Below are 22257 nucleotides of genomic sequence, written 5' to 3'. Positions count from 1 at the left end.
CAGCTCTCTTCGATCCTTAGTCGTGTTACTCCCCAAAATCGTCGGGACGCTTGGTAAGTCCGCGAAGATACTTCCATTCTTGGTGGAGAAAAAACGGACGTCTCCGACGGCACTTGACGACCGGCATTGGTTTTACTCAACCTTACCGCAAATGCATTCAAGCCGCTCCACTCCCAACCTCTTAACACATCTTCCCCTCTCAAGGTGGAGATCTTTTAACCCAACGTGAACGACTTTTCCCCGTGGTCGTTTGAAAGCCTCCAACATCTCCATCACCCCGGCCGAGTTGACGTGTCGCCACCGATGACAAAGCCGTTTCGGTTTCATGTATTGCGGGGGGAGGGCAACGAAACTAGACTGTGAGAGTGTTAAAGGGGCGACATTTGACATGATATGGCTTTCTCTGGAGAAAAAAATTACTTGTAGTCTTCCGGAACCCTACTGATTAATGCTACTGGAATGCAATAACTGCGCACAGACCCTCACGGGTACTTTGAACGATGAAATTCGAGGGGCCAACATAGATGCATCTAGCTTCCCAGCATCGTGGCCTTTACTGTGGCCTCCCTCGCCAATGTCGTGGCCGGTTCCGACTGTGGTGGTTCCTAGCCCGCAGTGCAGCAGTCGTTCATACCAACGAACGAGCATTCAGCGCCGTGAAATCGAAACGGAGGCAATTCTTCCTGGGAAAGTGGTGAACCAAATCTTCATCTACAAGAAATTTTAGTTTGCAGGGCCTGGTGCTTGCTAAGCACCAGAAAAGCTTTTCCCTTTTGGATCCTGAAGCGTATTAGACGCCATGGGGAAGGTTCTTCCCCGGGGAGAAGGTTCTACCCCTTCAACTGCAGGCTCCAGGACCTGGCTCTAATTGGACAAGGTATTAAAATCACGATTAGAACAGCTTTCATCCACCTCTAGACCGTATGAAAGGGAGCTCGGTCGTCCTAAAAAGCCCCCTCTAAGCAAATCCCTTAATCCAGGGCCCGACAGCTCTGGGGTGATGTTGCACGATCCTCATTGTACCCGAACAGCCCTCTCCATTGGCTGCGCCAATTTCCGATTGTCACTTAAGTTCCTCTTCTAGTTTAAAATCCGTCTGACTACCTATCGGGTGGATGCTACCTTCCAATCACGGTAGATGGCTCTGAGAACGTCTGTATTCCATTAACAGCTCCCAGATAAAGATTGGAACCGGACTTCACGACTCAGCCAATGCTAAAGCTACTTCGAAAATGCCCTGCCTTCCCCTGAATATCAGGTGGAGCTTGTGCAGAGTTCCTCGTCTTACTTTTTTTTAGAAATTTTTCCCCCCCCCCTCCCACATACACGCAACTTTCGAAGCCGTGGTGTTGGGATTTACTTTCCAGGTTAACAACATTCCCCACCTTAGACTATCTTTATAAGGCTTGAGAGGAAGAAATTTTGCAGTTAGGAGTAAAATTCTGGGTCACTTTCTCCAACGCATACTCACCTATTCGGCAGTGTTGCGACGGCTGAAAATCTGACCAGTATTTGACAGCTTTGTGCGTCATTGACAGGTGCATTTGGTACTTGCGTTGTTCCAAGGCAAGAGATGGAGGAATGTTGGAATTGTTGGTAGCCACCTTGAGTAGTGAAATGCTCTCTATCCGAGCACAACTACATTGACCCAGACGATTTCGGAGAGGTAGATCCCCTTTTTCATTACCTCTTGTTATTAGGGAAGTGATGTCGTGCCTCAATATCATCAACATCGTTCAAATAGGAGCCCAAAACAACAACAAACGAGGTGGCTAGTCGATTAATGGATGGAGAGCAATAACACTACTTTGGCCGATGGAAGGGGTGAGGACCGTCCTTCTTCGAAGCGATTCTAAATCTGCAAACGCATCAGGAACCACGTAGGAGACGTTGTCCGAAGGCAGGCGTGCTAGAAGCAGTCTTACTTCTCGCCGAAACGTCACAGAACAAAGTAATCTACAGCGGAGACTCATCGTCAAATTCACGTGAACTTTTGCTAACCACTCTAACCTCAAGTTCTGCAATTAGTGTAAGTGAGCGGGATCGGATTCTAACAAGCGGTAGTCGGCCTTTAAGAATGACCTAACTGTGTAGAGCGACCTAAGGGTAAGTGTTTCTATAACAAGCATTTAGTGTACAGAAGATGGTTGTCAAGAGCCATTGTCGAGGCCTTACCACTAGCCTCCCTGCCAAAATAGTTGGTGATTTTTAGAAATCCTCTTGAAAACCATCCAATGAAGAAAAAGGGCAACAACGGAGAATTCCGAGGATCCTGAATGAAAGAAAGGGGGCTTTTTTGGAGGTGGAACATCTAAATCCACGAACCTTACAGTTTTCCGCGATTCAGAAAAACATTGTGGTGATATGGATCCCTTCAATGCCATCCATACTTCTAGCCGCCTAGGTATTCCATCCGTCCATGGTAAAGACATTTCTACACTCTCCTGCTCTAGGAAGTCTCTAAGGCTACCTCATTTCTTTTAAGCTCTAGAATACAGATTTGTTAGTCAAAATCAGACTTCGTATTACTAAGTACACCAAATACATGTAAACATGAGAAGGGGAGTACCGGATAAACGTTAACGTGATAACGAGGGAGGGCGGCTGTTTACAGAGGCGTTAGACGTTCAAGGAGAATCTCCAGCGCGATGCGTCGCTTTTGCAATGCAATCAACTCCATCGTCAGCACGTTGTTCTCTTGCACAATGCGCTCGCACTCCTTTTGCAGTGGCACCAACGCCTCAGTCAACTGCTGCACTCGAAGGTGCTCCAAGTGCTGCTCACTCGCAGCGCTGGACGCCGCTACTGCCGCTGCCGACGTCGCCTGTCTGAGTGAAGAGAAAACTGAACGTTAAATCAAGACGTCGTGGGGGTATTTAGCACGCAAAAATAAAGTATATTCGCATATTTGGTAGCAATCCCATCATGAGGTGCTACTGGAACCATCTCCCAACAACTCGAGGTAGGCATGAAGAGAGCGGTCATTTTGGAAGGAATTGATGATTGGAGATTACCTGGATGAATTCAAATCCAAAATATCCGATGATGTAGTCCAAGGAAAAAAGGCAAGCGCACTTTTGAGTGGGGTGGATGCGGAGACAATATGACGGTAATGAGAGGTGCTAATATCTTAAATAGTACTTAAAATGCCTACAGCAAGTGAAGACCTAATGATTGAGAAAAAGATATTATTAGGAACCGACTAATTAGAGTGTTTGTTGAGTCGCTTGTACACAAAAAAGGAGGAGGATTTAAGGATGGAGTAGATACTACTTATAGCAGATCATAGTAGACAGTCATATTGACAATTGAAAAAATAATAATAATCCGGAAAGATTTTGATTACAGGAAAATCAATTTTGAAGTCCATACACTCATCCCCACACAGAGTAAGATGATGGCGCCTTCACCAATGAGCATTGCAGTGGTAAATACTACTTAAATCGCCTATTCAGATGTGCGTCAGGAGGAGTGAAACCAGTAGGCCGAGGAGTAGCAGCCGGCCGTGACAATACTGAGATTTGTCCTATTCGGAAAGGCAGGTCAAAATGTCAATTAGTGGTAGAACGTTTGCAAAACTGCTACTGCTGGTGCGCGAACGGCGACTTGTATCATGACGAAAATTGGGGATCCGGTTCACCACTGCAGAAGCAACAGCTTGCTGCACTGTCTCGACTTTCGCCTCGATCACAAATGCGCCAGAAATGAGGTAGTATTGAAGCTTCATGAAGGAATATGGCAGTTTCAAAAGCTTCCCTCACCTCGTGATAACACAAAGGTCCCTTAAACCTTAAAATGGACCCGCCTAAGATCAACTATAGTTCACTGTGCTAAGACGTCCCTCTACTTGAACTGTTCCCGTTTGACCTCATCCGCTTGTCTGCAATCAAAAGTAGTGCTAGTTTTTTGAAAGGCGAAGGCTATCATCAACTGAATTAATTTCCTGGACTTCCATTTCTGCCAACAAAATCAGCGGGGAAAAGTAGTGTTAGCTGTCAAACGGTGGCCATGGCTGGACGTCATTAATATAATTCTCACAACAAGGTGACGCGCAGACTCCAGCCAAGACAACATACCGGGAACGGACGGCGGTGATAATGGCTCCTGGTCGACCTCATTTTGTCCAAGAGTGTGAAAACCTTTCACGAGAAAATCTCTTTTCCACGTTCTCAGTTATTCAAGCATCATATTGGAGAAGGGGGGAAAAAATGCAAACCCAAATCCATTCGGTAGAAGTGGGTAGCCATGATCCTCTTGTAGGGGAAAACTGCTTCTTAGAAGCCTACCAAAGGGAACAAACGCCCCAGGTGATCAGACACAAGCAATGGAAATATGGGGCACCGTATCCCCACCTCGAGCGCTATTTGTTTAGTCCTCTTTTCCTTCCGCCTGGAAATGGGGACTCCCAACAACTTGTTCGCTCTTCGGGGATTCACTGTCCAACTCACCAAGTTGCCATGACAAAATCACTGGCGGTCAATTGACAGCATGTCAATTGATGATGACACCTACCTAAGCTCCATTCCGCTTTGTCTGCAACTGCAAGCGCACTCCACACAAATCGTTGGAAGAGAACAGACTGTATGAATTCCTTTGTTCTCAAAGCAAACACATTGCAAGATAGAGAAGGGGAATGGAAGAGCAACGAAGGGTACAGGTTCTCAAACAGCTGAGGCGATGGGATAAAAGCGCCTACACGAACGCTATAGACTTGCCCAAATACCCTTTTTTATGTTTGCCACATTAACTGAAAGGCAACTGGAAGAAATAAATGTCGGCTGATTGCGTCAGCATTCGCTTGTGCTATTAAATTTGGTACCCGATCGGGTCAGACGCCAAAATGCCCTTTTATTGGCGCATACACTCATAAAGGCGAGGGAGGAATCCCATTTTGCTGTAGCGGACTTACTGCGGTGCCAATGGAAGAGGTGGGCGGAGGAGCTAAAAGGCAGAAAAAAAAAGTATCAGAAATTATACACCAGTGCCAACTACGTCATTATCTTGACAATAGTATTGTTCTGCTTATTTCTTGCCAAAGGGGAAGGCGTTGGAACCCTAACATAGTACTACGCGATTCCTCCCGATCTCCCGCGAACCTATTCACATGGCCTTAGCAACCATTCTCCCAACCCTCTTCCATGCCTGTAGAAGAAAAAATCTTACTACCATATGCCTCAACATCGTCAAGAGTAAGTCGGATGTAACATTCCTCGGTAGCGGCAGCGGCAAGTACGCCCACTCCCGAGGAGTAACAATCTCGATTTAGCCAACCAACGAAAATGCCACAGAGCGAAGGGATGCTTCGTGAATGCCCAGGTCTGCAAACTCCCAGCACAAAACAACTACCAAGTCCAAAATCAAGCTTAAACGAGTCAACAACGTCCACAGAGGAAGTACCTGTGCTACGTTTCCTCGAGATGAAAAAAGAACGCCACTTTTCAGCGTTGTGAAGTGCCTGGAACCATAAGTTTCATGTTTATTTAAAAAACAAAAGCAAGACCAATTAAGATGATGCTGGTATTTAATCGACCTTCTTAGAGCGCAAAGAGTACATCATAAAAGAAAAAAAACAGTGATGAATTTCACGTGGAAAAGGAGAATGCACTTCATTTTACTCAAATATATGCATCTTGAAAACAGGAATGTCTATCAAATTTACTCATTTATTACTTTAAGCTCCAGCAGTATGTTTGGCGACACAGGGTGGCGTAGCTACGAGCATCACCAATTGACACAGAGCCGCGTGTCACACATATGTGACACGTGGGACGGGCGAATTAAGTAAGCCACATAACAGGGAAGGTTCAATTAAATCTAACTAGGTCGAAGAAATAAACTGAAATTGGCAAGTTCACATGGCTTTAAACTTTACTTAACCATTCGAAATACCTTGCTGCCACAGTGCCAAATCATTCTCAGTCGAAGGGAGTAGAGGAAAAGTTTGGGTAGGCAGACATTTTAAGCGTTAAGGTGGAATGTTCGGGACCAAAAGAGATGATGAAGGATCCACCTGCTAGCACTATCTCAGCCACCAACTGCAACTGGATAAGGCTTTTTCAACACCAGGAAAAGGCCTCTTGCCTGGAGCGTTTTGCTCCCTGGCGAAAAAGAGGAAAAGGCGTTCTCTACGCTTCGCTTGCCCAATTAAATCACCAACAAAAATATGGTATTTCATCGGGACCTATATCAAACAGTGGAGGGTTTATTTCAACTGCAGTGGTCAGTATCCTAATCTTCGGGGGATTGCCAAGCCCTCAATCTGAAGTACTGGGCTTCAGCTAGCCTCCTCTCCTTCTCACACAGATTGCACGGTCTGAGAATGAAGTACCACAGACTGTCCGAAGCGTATGACACAGCACCACTTCAGGGAGGGAGGGAGGGTCGAAAGAAATCATTGACCGTATTACGAATATCTCTCCTCTTGGGCATTGCTATGGGAGTAACGGACAGGTGCGTTCACAACACCGAGGGCCCCCTGACCTGTGCCGCTACTCAAGAGGTAGATATGGCTGCATTCGAAGCCTTACGCGAACGCCACACCTTTTCGGGTAATGTCAACTTCTGGCATTACGACACCCGCTCTCAAGTTGGTTTATGGCATGCCACGCCATGAATTATGCAGGAAAGTGGGCAGCGGATAAAAGCGGCCCCACTTTACTGCTACAATAAACGAGATAAAAATACATGAAAAGGCAATTCTACAGACAAGAGTAAAAAGAAAACCGTCTAGGTAATATTCGATGGAAAACTTAAAGTGGTCAAAATGGCGCCGAAAGGGAGGAGAGAGGGGCCTCCGCAAAACGGAGCCTTCACATTCAAGCAGATAAGGACAGATGGCTTACTCGCCTATGAGGAGGGTCAGTTACATTTCCCACTAATGGGTCGCAACTGGCACCCCTCTTTAACGGCAAAGATACGAGACGCTATGCTGTCCAAGGTGGTGCCAAGTCGTGCCACGTCAACACTGAAAGTAAGTGGTCAGAGGTCATGTAAGAGGTGACAAAATGTCAAATGTGAAGCTACCTTCACTCCAACTCTGTCCTTTGACTTCCCTCTGGATTCTTTTCCCAGCTATTAGGCAGAGCTGCATCCTCATCAACATCATCGACTTCAAGAGTGGTCTACGACTAGTGAAACAGTACAGCGCAAACACCTCGAGGCAGCGACAAACGAGTACAAAAACGGTCCTGAAAAATGAGTTATGAACCACGTGACAGATCTGATCAGACGTCATGGCGATGATGGAGTCTTAAATTGCCGGATAAATCCACCCCAAATTACCCATAAAAGTAACTGTCAATGTGAAATTGAGCGCATCCAATTTACCAATTGCAATATCCGGCATCTGAAAAGCCCAATTGAACCAGCGCTTCCAGTGGTCGTACAACAAAGTACTTCCGTTCCTGTAGACAATGCATTCAAATCACTCGGAGGTCGGTGTAATGCAATGCTGACACCGTTCCACTCGGCTCTCCGTAGGGATGAACCGCTACATCTAATGCGGTCCGAATTGTAACCCTTGCGAAACTAAGGCTAGGGTGTCAGATCATGGTACCTTCGAATGTGAGTCGGAGAGTAACAATTAGCTTGCCAATGCAGTGAGCCGATGAAGTTGTCAAGCGGTGAACTCCGTTCTGGTAGGCAGTTAAAGCCAGATTTTGCGGCGCTATCAAAGCGATGTTTTTAGGCGGCTTCTCAAAGACTACATGGGTAAGTCAAAAGCCGTCTAACAGAAGATAACAAAAATCGGCTGTCGAGCCAAGGAGACAGAAGCAGACTAAAGCTACTCAAAGTGTGACGATATGCAAACATTTTCAAAGCACTTTGGAGCCATTCCAGCCTAGCATCTTTGAAGAGATGAGAGGATAAAAGTGGTTGAAAAATATGCCCCATAAATGCCGCAAAAAAGGCGTGATTGGAAGGTGTTAGAGATACTGCTAGTCATCATACAAAGGGGACTTACAGGAGGGCAGACGACGGTGTCCAAGGGCATGGTCTTAGCTCTAGCCCTGGGGGGTGGAGTGGGTGCACGAGCACCTCCCGCTAACGTCGCCCCGTGCACCTGAACTGGGTTGGCTCGAATCGCGATTGGATGCCGCACCTGTAAGAGGAGACGGAGTGTGACTGAATGGCCTCCCGGGTAGCTAATCAGCAGTGAGTCGATGGTTTGAGAAGTGCTGAAATGTGACTAAGTACCCCTTCAATGGGTTTCGAATACCATTACTTTGAAGTGAACAAGAAAATTAAGTCGAGTTTTAGATGAGCGATAAGCGAGATCAAAGAAACAGCAGCCAAGGTATATTAAAAGCTTCCACAACGCAAAATGACCTTCGGGTAGGTGGCCTACCTGCGCATTTGGAACAAGGCGTCCATCAAAGGAGGTCATTCCCTCGGCAAGGGAGACATTATCGGTAGGGCTGGAGGCGGACCATCGGCGATGCGAAGTGGAGGATGGAGCAGTAGTGGCGTGGACAGACCCCGACAGGGTCGAATCGAAGGAGTGATGCTCGCACAGCCGCAAACGTCGCTCAACCGTTGCCGCAGTTGTGTTGGTGACTGTGGTGATAGTCAAGGTCGTATCAGGTCTAGAGTGGAGAAAATGAGGCGGATAAGGAACGAGTCTTAAAAAGGTTAACTGCCCATTCTTGGGCTTACTTTAGTGGGATTAAGAAGGCGGAAGTAATCACTAGGCTGTCTTAAGTATAGTCCCTCCACGAAGAGATGTTACTGTAACGGACGCATTAATTTACAAGTTTGGCCTATCATGTCATGTACAGTCCAGACACCGTTAACTAGGATGTCAAGCAGCAGTAGCTATGATGCGTGTCCGCATTGAACGAAAGGCCCCGCAAGTAAAGGTGCGAAACCCGGATCCGTGGATACCTACCCTGTCTCCAAAGAAGAGTTCAAGCACAACACGGTGATGGGGCGCTTAGTCAAGACGTTCCAGAAGTAATCAGCTGTCTGGCTGTCAGTGATGATCCGACCGTGATGGTTCCCAGCCTACGGCACAGCATCATTCATACCTGACTCCAGGTGATCAGCGTTTAAAATGTCGTGAAGTGGGACAAAAGACGAATCATTTTGTTTTAGAGGTGAACAGATGGACCCGATATGTTAATTTTAGGAGACAGTTCAAGTCTAGTTCAAAAATTTCTCGCTTATAAGGTGGGGTATTATTGCATCCATAAAATCACGACATCTCCGAAAATGGCCCGGCCAAGAATCTACATAAAGTGGGCGTTCAACTCTAGAAACAATAAAACTATGCAAAATTAAGTTGATATCGAAATGAGAAGGCCAAATGGAACTTTGACCTGCGTTAGATTGGTCTACTGACCCAAGTGACAACTCTTCAAAGCGACTCTCAACGTATCAAAGGCTTTGTGGCCAGCCCATAAGAATGACGCGAAAAAAAGCGTTGCTCCGCGTCACTAGTCGCTCAAGGCATCTCCAGTGGTGACGCCACAGTGTGCCGGACCAAAGGCGTGTGGCACTGGCAAAGGAATTTGGCAACCACACCAGAAGGTGGGCATGTGTGTATGCACAAACCAGATGGCCTTGAGGCGGACCAATCAGGCGCCAGCTCAAGCCTTTTTTCACGTCAAATTAGATCCAACGCAGGGCGAGATTTAGGCATTCTGTGACCAAAATTCCTGCTGTTTAACCACCAGCAAGAATGAGGAAATAAGAGGAGACATTCAAATAGTGGAAAAAGAAGGAAATCAAATGTACTTTAAATGCGACCGATGAAACGACGGAGGTGGCTCTTTCTACGTGCTAGAGACGCCACTACAGTAAAAAAAGAATGTAGAAAGGGGATTCGGTCCCCACACAAGACGGCGAGGTTGAGAAGTAGTGAGAATCAAGCCAGAAAGCCAACTCAATTCTAGAAGAGGTCAGACCAGATTAGATCAAAGGGTAAATTAATCGTCATGAGAAAGAGGAGAACTTGGTGCGATGAAAGACAAGACCGAGGGAGATTTACTGAATTCATGCAGAAAATAATGCAAACCGAGGGTATACGACGCAAATGATGACAGTGTCCCAACCGTGGGTTGAGAGAGGCTCCGCCTTTTTGTCCTCTTCTGCTAGACCAACGCATTTTGATCAGCCCAGGGTATTGCGGTAGCTCATGGAGAAACAAACAGGATCCAGACAAGTCGAACCAGCAACTTGGATAGAAAACCGCATCCACCGCCTGCTTGCAGATGTCATCATGAGTGATTCAGATGCAGTAAGTGGAATAAGCATCCATGTGGCTGACAGGAGAAAAAAACACCCCAAGGTTGAGGGGACCACACTCAAGACAAGCAAAGCTAATTCGACTAGCGCATTCGGACTCGAAGAGAGTGGTTTGGTGCCTGGCCAAAAAAGGGGAATCAGAATTCCTAAATGAATCGAAAGTAGGGGAAGAAGGAGATGAAAAAGAAAGATTGGGTCTTAAACTACGCAGAGCTTGATTTACCAGCAACATCGAACGCAATACGCCAGGCTCTCGCTACTCCCAACTGAGATTGAAAAGACGGGTGCAATACTAACTAAACCAAGACAGCTTTTAGGTTAGAATCCTGTTTTACGTGACATTTCGGCACTGGCTTCGTCACGTATCGAGGCGGTAATCATGGGCCAAAAGAGGCTTTGGAGAAATAAGTAACCTGCCAGCGATCAATCACTTGGTACAGGCACCTGGACTGACCCACCTATTCAGCATCTGCCACCCTGTCACCGACACAGCTCCTTCCAGTTCCTACCCACCTTCGATTATGCTCACCAGCCCGGGTTTATATGTGATATAAAACCTACTTTCACATCCAACACCGTTGGTCATAGTTCGTCCCATCGTTCACTCTTTGAACATCCGGACCTTTGTTGACATTTGGCGCTGCCTTGAAGAGATTAAACGTCAAGAGCAAGTTGTCCATGTGATTGAATTCAAGCACACATTCATCAGGGGAGCGTGAATAATCTTTTCTCCGTCTAAGAGCAATAAATTTAAGGTTATAGCCTGATGCTTTTTACCAGTGGGCTGTACGACGCCCTAAATCCCATAATTTTTGCTGAGAAAGTGCCAACTTCCACATTTTCCCATCATCTGGACAATAAAAAATACGAAACCTGACTCATCAGGCCATTAATGTTACATTTTGGCCAATTTTTGAGCCGCCACCAATTGAAAGATAACCGTCAACTAGGGCTTGCAGATGCCTAAAAGTGGAACCGGTGCCACTAGGAGAAAGTTCACACCCTTTCTTTTTCCTTCTTACCAGCATGATCTGTTAAACAGACAGGTCAAATCAACAGAGCCGGGTGTAAGGATAGGTGACTGGCAAATCGCACCCCAAAACAACACAACCTAATTTTTTGGAAAGCTATCATCTACTCACACAGCTCATCAAAATGTCAGCAAGGAAGAAGGAAGGAAGGAAGGAAACTGGGTTGGAGGTGTCGCGTTTAACCTTTCAATTCACCGCTGTAGAAGAACCAAGTATTGATGAATCATCGCAGCAGCAAGGGAAGCTCGAAAGTGGAAATTTAAACAAGCCTTCCGCCAAAGTATTTCATGACTGCCGTGTAACTGAAGGGTTCATTTCCCGAGTGATTGTCCAATGTTACTGCCACGAGTAGCTCCGGTGATCACCACAAGCAGCTTGGAGAAACACCAACACCGGAACACAGAACGAGAATGAGGATGAGGTGAAGCAGGATCGTTCTCCGTCCCGTCCGCCTTTCCTCCCATCACAACTCCAACGCAGCATGAGGTCTTTCCACGGGTTAGTTTTGCAAAGTAGACGGTCTTGAGGTGGACGAATAAGAATAGCGCCTTATCCGTCGCCTAACTGATTCACCAGCCCCAGCCATTTTTCAAGAAGAACTTTCCACTTGTGTTGGGTTGGGTGGCATCAAGGAGGCGGATTACAGCCATTGATTTTGTTTGATGTGAGAAAACAACCAATTTCGTCTACACTTCGCCAAAACCACATACACACGTGCAGACCTTCAAGGCAGGAGCGATCTTGTGCGGACGAAGTGATGCGCCCCTGTCTCAGAACCGTGGGTGGGTGGTGCGGTGTTAGCTCGTTTGGTGTGGCCATTCACCCAAAGTCCAAAGCCGTTTCTCATCGCAACGGGGGCTGACTAAGGTTAAATTGTTTGCTTGCATGGGAAAAAAAGCTGCTGTAAGAGTGATTCTTGCAGCAAATCTGCACCTCGTTGTGCAGGGCTAGTGGTCTAAGACATTCTTACAGTTCTTTAGTTGCCCGAAATGCCACGGGAGAAGGTTGAAGGTATGAGTTTAATTGACCCTGCTAACGGCATTATGGAAGCCTGTTTAATATGCCTGTGATACTGGTCCCCTAGACATTCTAATCTCTAACCCTAAACCAAAGCATGAGCATTATAATGCCTCCAGGAGTAACTCAGACACTGCTGAACAAACAATTGCTAATGCTTCCCTCATCAGTGAGAGACTTACACGGAAGCGTTAGGAGTAGGCGGCGATGGCTGTAGAGGTAAAGGCGGCGGCGGTGGAGGAGGAGGAGCGGAAAGGGTACTGGAGGTAGCAACGAGTAGCAGACTCTCAGGCAATTGAGTGGGCAACATTACACCGTTGCGATGCAGTACCACCAGATGCATCGCCACGGAGAACTCACTCAAGTTCAGCTGACCGTCTGTATCGACGTCCGAGAGCTCCCTAGACAGGTACGAGCAAAATAATAACAGTGGTGCTGGCAGAGCTTGTAATCGTCTATTCTACTCTCCTATTTCTTAGTCTTTATGCCTATCCGGTCCTCGTGCCTAAATTTCTATCAATTCATGCAGCCACCAATGCATTCATCTTTTATCCACGTATAATGCATCAGAGTTAGATAGCTGTCCATCCATCCCTACACCTTGCTCGCAAACCAGTTACTTGAACATCGACCAAGCAGCAACCGGCATGTCTTCCCCGAATCTCGGAAGTCAGTCGGCAAATCAGTGCAGCACCTGTCGTCCAGAAGGCACCATTCCAGTCCTAATGTATCAGGATGGATGCGTAACTTAATTTTAGGATAAAATGAGGAAACATTGGAAGAACTATCATCCTCAAACAGTTATGCAAAAAAAGTACTTCCTACGGGAATAAATATGCCTGTCAGAGCATCGCTTCCGCTCCGCTACAATTGTGTCCATTAGATAATAGCTACCATAGTGGATCTATAAGCCTTGACGAGGAGTTTTTCTAAAAAGAAGAGGGAGAGAGTGGAGAGTGCTACTTGAATGTAGAGAGCTCTTAACAGGCCCACATAAGGGGGGCACAAGGTAAATCACTGCTCGGTGTGCAATAAAGCATGAGGCGACCGTCTCCCACAACTCTAGCTAGTCGTTACTTTTGACTCATTGTGAAGTTGCAACATAACAACTATAGCGATGAATTGTGAAAATCCTCGAAGTTTGAAAGCACTTCCTTTTAGTATAGAAGTGCCGAAATATAACCAGAGACTAGCAGTGTCTATTCAGGGCTCCATCGTCAGCATAACCAACTAGTCTGATCAAATAACAAGTCGAAGGATATCAGTGGATGGGTACCTAATGCATTCATCCAGTTGACAGGACCAAAGAGGAGAGATTTAGACCGAGCAATCCAGTCTCTCGCCTACAGACCTCTGGCAAAGTGACAAGGGACTACCACTGCTTTTGGAGATTAGAGAACCTACGGCAATCCATGAAGAGAATTTAATTCATACTCGACAAAAAAGGAACCTCTTTCGACATAAATTCAGCACCTGTTACTACTCCCCTATGGGCATAAATTTTTAGTGAATCGCCGCATCGCTTCTTATCTACGTTACAGTGAAGCAGACGGCCGAAGGAATCAAGTAGATTCCAGATTTGCAAATGGGCTAGCTTTGGAAAAAAAGTCCAGTTCTCGAACTCTAGAAAATGCACCTTAGTGACTACTTAAGCAAAACGAATTTATCTGCGCAATTTGGATGCGCTTGGAATGGCTGGTTTCATAAAGTCTAGTGATAACTTCTTACATAAAATTGGTTATTTAAATATCAAGATTTAACATACCAGAAACTCACAAAAACCAACATGAAAGCATGTACAAAGCCTCTGATAACGATGAACAAAACATCCCGACAATGTAGTTAAATGGACAATACTGTGGCATGAATGAGAAACACGGTTTGCCACCCCTCCTGCAGTTAACTACACTTCCACCATCGCATAAAATACGGCTTGCTAATAATATGGAGGTATTTTTTTTCCACAAGAAAGAGAAAGCCTCCGATGAAGAAAGTCAAAGGAGCTACGCGGAAAAGAAGAAACCACTAAAGAAATGTTAGTAGACAGCAAATGCAGACACAAATGTTGTGAGTTTCCCAAATCGCCTCAGAGAAGTGCCTACAATGGCTCTACTTGGTCAGCGATAAACGAATAAACATGGGGAAGAATGTAGGTTGATGCCCAAAGCAAACTAGATAGGGGTGCACCATATCGTCCAATTCACGGCCATACAAAACTCTTCCAGTGTAGGAGAGAAATGTCCAGAAGTAATGCACTTAAATAGTTATTTACATCGAAAAAGGTGATAGAGGAAATCCCAAAGAACCCAATGCGAGCACATGGAAGAGCATACCCGGCGCAGTTTAACAGATTTTCACAAACAAAATGGAGACACATCAAAAACAATTCGTTACCATATTTGAGAGAGAACATTGACAGGCAGTTTGGAAAGTTCGAAGAAGGATTTTGCTGCTTGGCCACTAAGACGACCACTGGGATCGGGTTGAAGACGAAAGAATTGGGCCAGGTAGTAGGCCCTCTGATCGGGAGTCATGGCCCATGGATCCGACTGTTCCACGGCCTGTGAATGCATAAGAATGCGAAAGACAAAATGGAGATCAACATGTAAGAGAACATTAAAGGCAATAATAATGGCGTATGTTTAAATACAAAATATAAAGGAGAGGTATGAGACATCATTGAAAAGTTTCAAGGAGCAGCACAAGGATTTACGTGACCAGACTGCATTGACAAACCAGGCAAAATTGCATGCGAATCACCATATGCACTCCGAAAATGAATGAAAATTGAAGAAAGAAATCTTTGACAACTGCTTGTCGTAAAAGGGCAAAAGAGCCACCCAGCTAGGAATCAGTACGCATTCAGTGCTATAGTACTCAAAACTATTTAAAAAATCGCTTTGAAAAAGTTGTGGAGACTTTCAACAAAAGTGGCACAGGTACTACAATGCTAACAGGGGTGTCAACAAAGAAGGATAATTGTTAAAAGTAGTCGAAAATTAGACTAAGCACAGGAATGACTTAAAAAACCCGACAAAATAAAACGAATAAACATCAGCAACGCAGACATGGATATAGGTTGTCACTTAGATGACTCTTAATCCATGTGCAGCTACTAAAAGGAACACAGAATTTGAGATATCATGTTTACGTAAAAAAGCAATGTACTCCACCTCAAATGCCAATAACAGAAATAAAGCAAATGTTTGTCTTGGAAAAGAAGAAGAGGGATAGGAAGATCGTTAATGAAACCCACCATTCCTGTAAATATGTCAATGACTCCAGTACGTATTCAGCCTATTGTGGCGGTTACAGTTGGTAGTGCAACTCTGATGCATTGAATGTATTGCCATTTCGTACAGTGCAACCTGACAAAAATTACCAAAAAAATAAAGTCTTCCAATAATAAAGCAAAATACCAGCATTTTTTGTGCTTTTTTGGCGTTTAGCGTACATTGAGCTGCACTTGCCAACAAATATACTCGGTTAGTGGGCAGTTTCTCTCCCTTTTTAGGCTTGCACATAATATTTTATACAACCATATAAAAAATTACTTTAATTTGTTTATTACATGCTGGAGCTAACCAAATCCACCAAAGAATGGCCAAGTGGTGCCTAACCGCTTGTTGTCATAGTGACAGTAATACCAGTTGAAATAAACTCGTTAAATGGTACGACAAATTAGTGATTTCAGAGCTTCTTTGCACTGATGAAGCGCAATTTACCTAACTGAATAGTTGCTTCTTAATAAGCTTTTTGGTGGATTTCAAATGTAGCTAATTGCTTTAACGTGCAGCCGGGATTTAAAAACAGCATGTATAAGGGCAGACGATTCTGTGTAATGCATAAGTGTTAAAACTGCTTAAAATCCGATGTATTGTTCGCATCATTGGGGCTAATCAGACTAAAAAACCGGTGAGTCCTGACTTCAATGCACTTACAAGCATGTTATCACACACTTTGAGCCTTGTGCCTGAGTCATACCGCCATTTCATTAAAGCAGCAACCAAAAACTATTTGCGCTTGTAATTTGAATGCCCGAACTGCAATAGATTAGTTGTTTTCCTTTATTCGTATTAGCTTTGCAGCATAGTTTCACTTCACACCTGAACTCGACTTATTAATGTAATGCACCCCCTTAGTAAAGTCATACAGCCATTGCCTTTACTTTACCATTAAGATTTCTCCTTGTAATTGTATTCTTGCTAACTTTTTGTATGCACTACCACAACAGGCTTTTCGAATATATAAACTACGCTTAACCATCTGCAAAATAGCAACGAATATGGATGAGTGGGCGAAAATAAAATACAAATATTCTGCCATATCTAGCCTCTAAAGAAGGTGACAACCACAAGAAATGTTAAAAAGGGATCAAAGAAGCAGTCATTGATGGTGGATGTAAAGCCCTTGAACGAGATGACGCGTGAGGAGCTAGAGGCCCACGTCGGGAGGCTGCGGCAAGAGTTAGAGCGCGAAAGAGAAGACCGCAACTGGTACCAAGTGGAGCGCGACAAAGTCTCCACCTTCTGGACTATCGCCAAACACCAGTTGCAGATTCGGAACGCCGAGCTCCGCGTCGCCCAGGAGGCCGCAGAGACTGTGGCAGAGCAACGCGAACGCGAGCTCACTGCCTTTCGCTTGCGCGTACGACAGCTAGAGGCCTTCCACGCTTCTCAGTTGGCTGAAGTAAAGGCCGAAATGGTTTCTGCTGTGGAATTGGCCACTCAGGAGGCCAAGACCAATACTCGACAGCCAAGATTGGTAGAGGAGGTATTGAGGAAAGAACAAGCGGACCATAATGAACTAGTGCAGCAGATGAAGTTAGACCAAGAAAAGCAAGTGAGCGAATGACCTATTCATTGATGTCATAGCTTCATGAGCTGCGGCAAAGTTTCGAGCAACAGTCGGAGGCAGAGCGGAAGGTTTACATGGAGAAGATGAGACAAGTGGAGGAGCGGTTGGATTTACAAAGGCGAACGGAAATCCAAATCGTAGAGGAGAGCAAAAACGAACAGATTTCGGTGCTGATAAAGAATCATGAGAAAGATTTTATGGATATAAAGAATTACTACCGCTCAATCACTGCAAATAACGTCAATCTCATTGATAACCTTAAGGTAGGTTTGGCTTTAAAATATCCTGAATTCCAGTCACTTGTGTCAGGTATACGCTTAACTAGTTATTATAGCCTACCATTCCAAAAATGCGTTCACCATTTTACCTGTCGTTCTTCTCATACATCCATCGGTTCGGATTCCTTTTATAAAATTATGACAAATCGCTGACGACAAACTTCAATGTACATCAAAAACTGTTTAAAGGATCAATTCCGTTCCATTGTAAAAAGATTCCCAGTCTATTGCCCTGTTATGCTTACCTCTCAAACTGTGGATTCTCGGTTGAGGAACCTGATTGGATTGGAGCTTATCTACCCCACAAACTGAGTTGAGAAGTCAGTTCCAGCGAGGAAGTAGTACCCTCTCATCTAATTTATTGCCTTGCGCTCGGTTGTCTAAGCGTATAGTTTAAAAAAAGTTAAGTTAACCAAATTCTGGTGGTAAATTCCTCGAAGATGGATGAACCCTTTACAATGAGGAGGGAACACCTCCTATTTCGATTGATAGACCCCCGATTTTTAATTTATAGATTGTTAGTCAACCAAATGCGGTATAATGAGAGGCAGCTTTGTGCCCTTTTGAATCTTCTAACTATTTCCAAACCATTCAACACGGCACTACCCATCCGTACTTCTGAGGCGGGCACAGACCACTTCGTCCACACGAGGCTGCAGGTGCGGCTCTGCGTGTGTCGGTGGACTATAGACAAAACAGACTGCTTGCTGAAGGCCAAACAAGTCGAGGATGCAATTTACTTGCTACTACCCAATTCGACACAAGTCGAAGGTGTGCGAAGAAAGTCTCCTGACTGAGAAACTACCAATGCTAATGAGTCAGCCAGGACACCATAAAAATGTCCTTAAGAAGATTCAAGCATTAGTTAGAATAGTAGAGCAAGGCACTACTGATCCATCTCCCCTCACCCCTTCAACACTACACCTTTCGGTACGGAAGCCAAAAATTTCCTTTTTCGCATGTAAATTTACTTTGAAACGTCTCTTCGACCACCAGCTCTTACCAGAAATCCGCAATGATTGCCCTAAAAACGTGCTACTGTGCTACAACCTCTCAACGATCGTGAGCATGCTTCTAACACCCTCTGCTACTTAGTGTACCTCTTTTTTTCCTCCTCAGAGTCAACTCGAGGAGCTGCAGAAAAACGAGAATCGCATTGTCAAAGAGAACAGTGCGTTGGTGACCCGTAACCGTACCCTCGAGACTGATCTCTCCCAATCTCAAAAGGCGTGCAATGACTTAAAGCGGGCACTGGAGAATCACGAACGAGATGTGAAAGCATTGAAAGTCAGTCATCCGAACATTTTAATTAGTCAGCAGAAACTTGCCTCCATTTTTTATCCGCTTCCAATGGTATTGTAGAACGCAAGAGTGCAACTCAAAGAGTTCAAAAAGACCTTGTCGGATACGAAATTGGACAATGAAGCACTGCTTCAGCGCTTGAAACTCGTAAGTAACAGTTCGCTCCCAAAAGATCTTCAATTCGTGAAGGCCTTCTATCCGATGCAGTCAGTATGCTTTCTGTGACGATATGGCTTCCTGCAAAATACTGTTAATCCTACTTTTTCAGCTGCGGAGATTGTATGTCATCAAAACTGGCCCATGGATGCCGGTTGAAATTCCTCATCCTTGAGTGGTTCACTCATACTCCTGAGATTTAACACACGGTGAAATTTTAATATAACCTAGGCTTCTATATTTTTGTTTAGGTCTGCAAAAAGTAGTCAAGCCAGTTTAAGTATTTGCGTTAACAGTTTACTGGTTTTTGTACAAGCGAAGAAAAAACTGCCGTTCATCTTGATTTTATGTAGGATAAAGACGTGTAGTAAATTATGAGTTGACTGAATCGGAATAAATTAGTCCAAGGCTAAATAGTTCAAGTTCAGAATGTCCCACACATTATGAGTGACTTTACTTCGTGCTGCACTATAATCCAGTAAACGGCTGTTGTTTCAACCAACCAGATCGGTTCAACACCAAGGTCACCGCCTCCCCAGAAAGTGACAGCGCATCTTCAAATTTGTCTTTTAGGCGGAAAGCGAACGCGATGAACTGTACGATCGGTTCAACACTGCAGTGGCGAAGGTGAAGGAGAGCTGTGGGCTGAAAAATGCCCTGCTGGAGCGTCGGATGACGTGTTTGGGTAGGGAGTTGGAGAGGGCGGAATTACTCAGACTTGCAAAAGTAGGAGACAGCGAGGAGGGAAGAATGGCTGCAGAAGAACTTGAGGTAATGTCAAGCGCTATCAGTACCCCTCTATTAAGTAGAGTCATGTATGGTAACCACCACTTTGCAGCCTGGACCGACTCGAACTGCCAAGTAGTCGGACCTTTTGTAATTAGCGCCCTACTACTGGCTCCAGTAACTCTGAGGATCACTCTTTGCTGGGTCACCTCCTGAGGCGCATCGTCAAGGGGAATTAGGAAAAAAAAACACTCATCCATTAGACATAGGTCCTCCTTAACCGTAAGATGGCGTCTAAGCATGGTTTCCCTTCTCTACATACCAAATCTCTTCTAATGGATGGTCTGGCTGCGGGGGATTATCTACTCAACCCCTCGCTGAACACTTCCATGACAAATTCGTGCCTATCCGAAAATAGTTCGAACTTTGAAGTTATTCATCGTGTCACGTAAGGAGTATTAGATGCTAAAATTTGTCGCAATTGGCAGACATTTCCCTAAAAAAGGATAAAATGACGTCAAAAAGTACTACGGTCGGTCTTAAATACCCGAGATGAGGAGGGGCTGCTGAACACGGCACACAGAAAGAATAACACTTTACACCTCCACTCTGTCAATGCAAATTGGTTAATTGATTGTTCATTTACACCAAAATCCTTGGCTGCCATTGGTTCGGTAAGCAAAGGCTTTTTCGCCTCCACTTTATCCTTCTTTCAGGGACTAGTCTACGTAGTAAATTCTTTATCACCCTATCTAAATGCGTCAACCATTTGACCACACCTTGAAAGAAGCGACTCAAAATTACTTTTCGAGCACCTTAGATGAGGCTTATGCATCCCTACAAGGCATTATCTAAGCATAGGCAATTCTTGAGGGAAAATTATGATCCGGCCCTCGATCACAGCTTCAAAAGGGAGGGCAGTCAAGCCTTTGATTCGTGGTACTTATCCACCCGTTAATAGTGCAGCGTAGCTGTCGCAGGCAGGTTGTGCTCTCACTGGGAAACGTCATTCAATGGCCTCAGTACGTTCTGCCTATTGGGTGTGGCTTCCCAAAAACGAGGCTTAAACTTTTACGCAGCTCAGGAGAGGAATTTTACTTATTCCGGACGCTATGGAAATAATCCGCGGGTTAAGGGACGTAATGAGCGTGCGACAGCATTTGGATTACCCACAAAGAGGTAAAAAAACGCTCAAATCTACAAATACCTATTTGCTGGTGGTACTACGGGAGTGGAAGTTCATACTCGCAGACAATTTGATTCATCGCATGCTTCGCCGAGTACCGGAAACATTCTCGCTCTGAAGTAACGGATCCCAACATCAGTAGTAGGTAAAAGGAGCGATGGTTAGCCAGTGAAATCGTATTACACTGAGAGAGTGGTCGTGTTTCCACTAAGATGGCATTTATCAGCCCCATCAGCTAAATGAACTACGCCAGATAGGTCAAGAGGACCAGATGTCGATAATAGAACCTCTTTTGCCTCAAGAAAGAGCTTAGTAGTGAAAAAAACCTACTTTTGAAAAAAAAACGACACAATGAGGGTGTCAGATGTCAAATCAATCTGTAATCGTACAATATGGGTTACCTTCGGGTACCAAGAAAATCAACTGCCCACGCGGTACCTTTCTATAATCTAAATGAAGACTTTACCCTCCCCTAGGGGACCCTTGCCTTCAAGGATGATCAAATCAAAAACCTCAACTACGAACTTGCCAGGGTGTGTAAGGTGAGTCCGTCTCTCATACCAACTTGACCTTTCTCCGATCTAATCATAAAAACGAGGAAACGGAGTAAAATCTCTAGGCTACAAGCAAGACTACCCACATTTCGAGACGTCAACCATGTCGTTTCAAAATGCGAATTCTGGACGAAAATGGGACTAAAAGAAACTAACTTCAGGTCTCTCCAGTGCTTGCATAACGTTTCGGCATCTGTGGAGCCGTGAATGTGATGGTGTAAAGCCATGAGTTACACTGTGATACGATACCAGAGCATGAAAAAAAGACAAACGGTTCATGACTGACACCAAATCTTTAAAAAGCCTCGTGAAAAACACTAGGATATACCCATTCGCCATAAGAATAAAAGTATCACAACTCCGTCGCCTCGTGATAAGTCTGCTGATCAATGGTGTAGATGAAAGTTTCAACTCAGCGCACCGAGTAGCACTCGTGCTTCAATAATTTAACCAAGCCAGTTTTGGATGATTATGACGACTTCCATGCCCTACTCCACACAGATTGTGGATCATGAGGCGTCTAGCCGACTTTTGAAAGAATGGATGGATAAATAAAAATCCCAAATTATTTGACAAGCAACTTCTTTTGGGTTGTTTTAGGCCTACAATGATCTACTGGACGTGTTCAAGCGTCAGCTGGAAGACTATGGCATCAGACCGGAAAATTTGGGCTTCCAAGTGGTAAAAAATGTACTAATCAATGGTGGGAAGTTGCAACTTGGCAAGGCACCAGCCGGATTGATTACTGTGCCTCCGGCCTGATAAATGGGAAGAGAAGAGGCTAACAAGCTGTATCATGTTTTATCATATATGATCTTGATCAAAATGCATTCATTACCAAGCAGACTTTACTTCTTGATTGAAAACGAAGACGAGCAGAAGCAACCCACTAGAAGTGGAAGTAG

General features: G+C 44.9%; 4 protein-coding genes across 4 annotated transcripts; 1 reads left to right on the top strand and 3 right to left on the bottom strand. All coding sequences in view use genetic code 11, as the record gives it.

The window, feature by feature from the left end:
• Nucleotides 1-2608: 2608 nt before the first annotated feature.
• Nucleotides 2609-5554, bottom strand: EGR_05189 (hypothetical protein; the record flags this gene model as incomplete). The annotated part of the gene is made up of 5 exons (XM_024494438.1): nucleotides 2609-2824; nucleotides 3569-3721; nucleotides 4910-4941; nucleotides 5167-5455; nucleotides 5531-5554. 5 exons carry the CDS (start codon nucleotides 5552-5554, stop codon nucleotides 2609-2611), a joined length of 714 nt encoding a protein of 237 aa, XP_024351224.1.
• A 1768-nt stretch (nucleotides 5555-7322) lies between these two features.
• On the bottom strand, nucleotides 7323-12095 carry EGR_05188 (hypothetical protein; the record flags this gene model as incomplete). The annotated part of the gene is made up of 6 exons (XM_024494437.1): nucleotides 7323-7403; nucleotides 7964-8101; nucleotides 8348-8585; nucleotides 8888-9003; nucleotides 11642-11797; nucleotides 11991-12095. The coding sequence occupies 6 exons, from the start codon at nucleotides 12093-12095 to the stop codon at nucleotides 7323-7325; spliced, it is 834 nt and encodes a 277-aa protein (XP_024351223.1).
• Nucleotides 12096-12471: 376 nt separating this feature from the next.
• On the bottom strand, nucleotides 12472-14866 carry EGR_05187 (RalBP1-associated Eps domain-containing protein; the record flags this gene model as incomplete). Its single annotated transcript, XM_024494436.1, has 2 exons — nucleotides 12472-12694; nucleotides 14688-14866. The coding sequence occupies 2 exons, from the start codon at nucleotides 14864-14866 to the stop codon at nucleotides 12472-12474; spliced, it is 402 nt and encodes a 133-aa protein (XP_024351222.1).
• Nucleotides 14867-16685: 1819 nt separating this feature from the next.
• EGR_05186 (Growth arrest-specific protein) lies at nucleotides 16686-22114 on the top strand (the record flags this gene model as incomplete). The annotated part of the gene is made up of 7 exons (XM_024494435.1): nucleotides 16686-17135; nucleotides 17168-17413; nucleotides 18548-18715; nucleotides 18791-18940; nucleotides 19460-19657; nucleotides 21275-21340; nucleotides 21953-22114. The coding sequence occupies 7 exons, from the start codon at nucleotides 16686-16688 to the stop codon at nucleotides 22112-22114; spliced, it is 1440 nt and encodes a 479-aa protein (XP_024351221.1).
• Nucleotides 22115-22257: the final 143 nt, after the last annotated feature.

This window comes from Echinococcus granulosus, assembly GCF_000524195.1.
Source record: "Echinococcus granulosus chromosome Unknown EG_S00036, whole genome shotgun sequence".
NCBI lineage: Eukaryota > Metazoa > Platyhelminthes > Cestoda > Cyclophyllidea > Taeniidae > Echinococcus > Echinococcus granulosus.
This window is presented reverse-complemented; position numbering and strand designations above follow the sequence as displayed.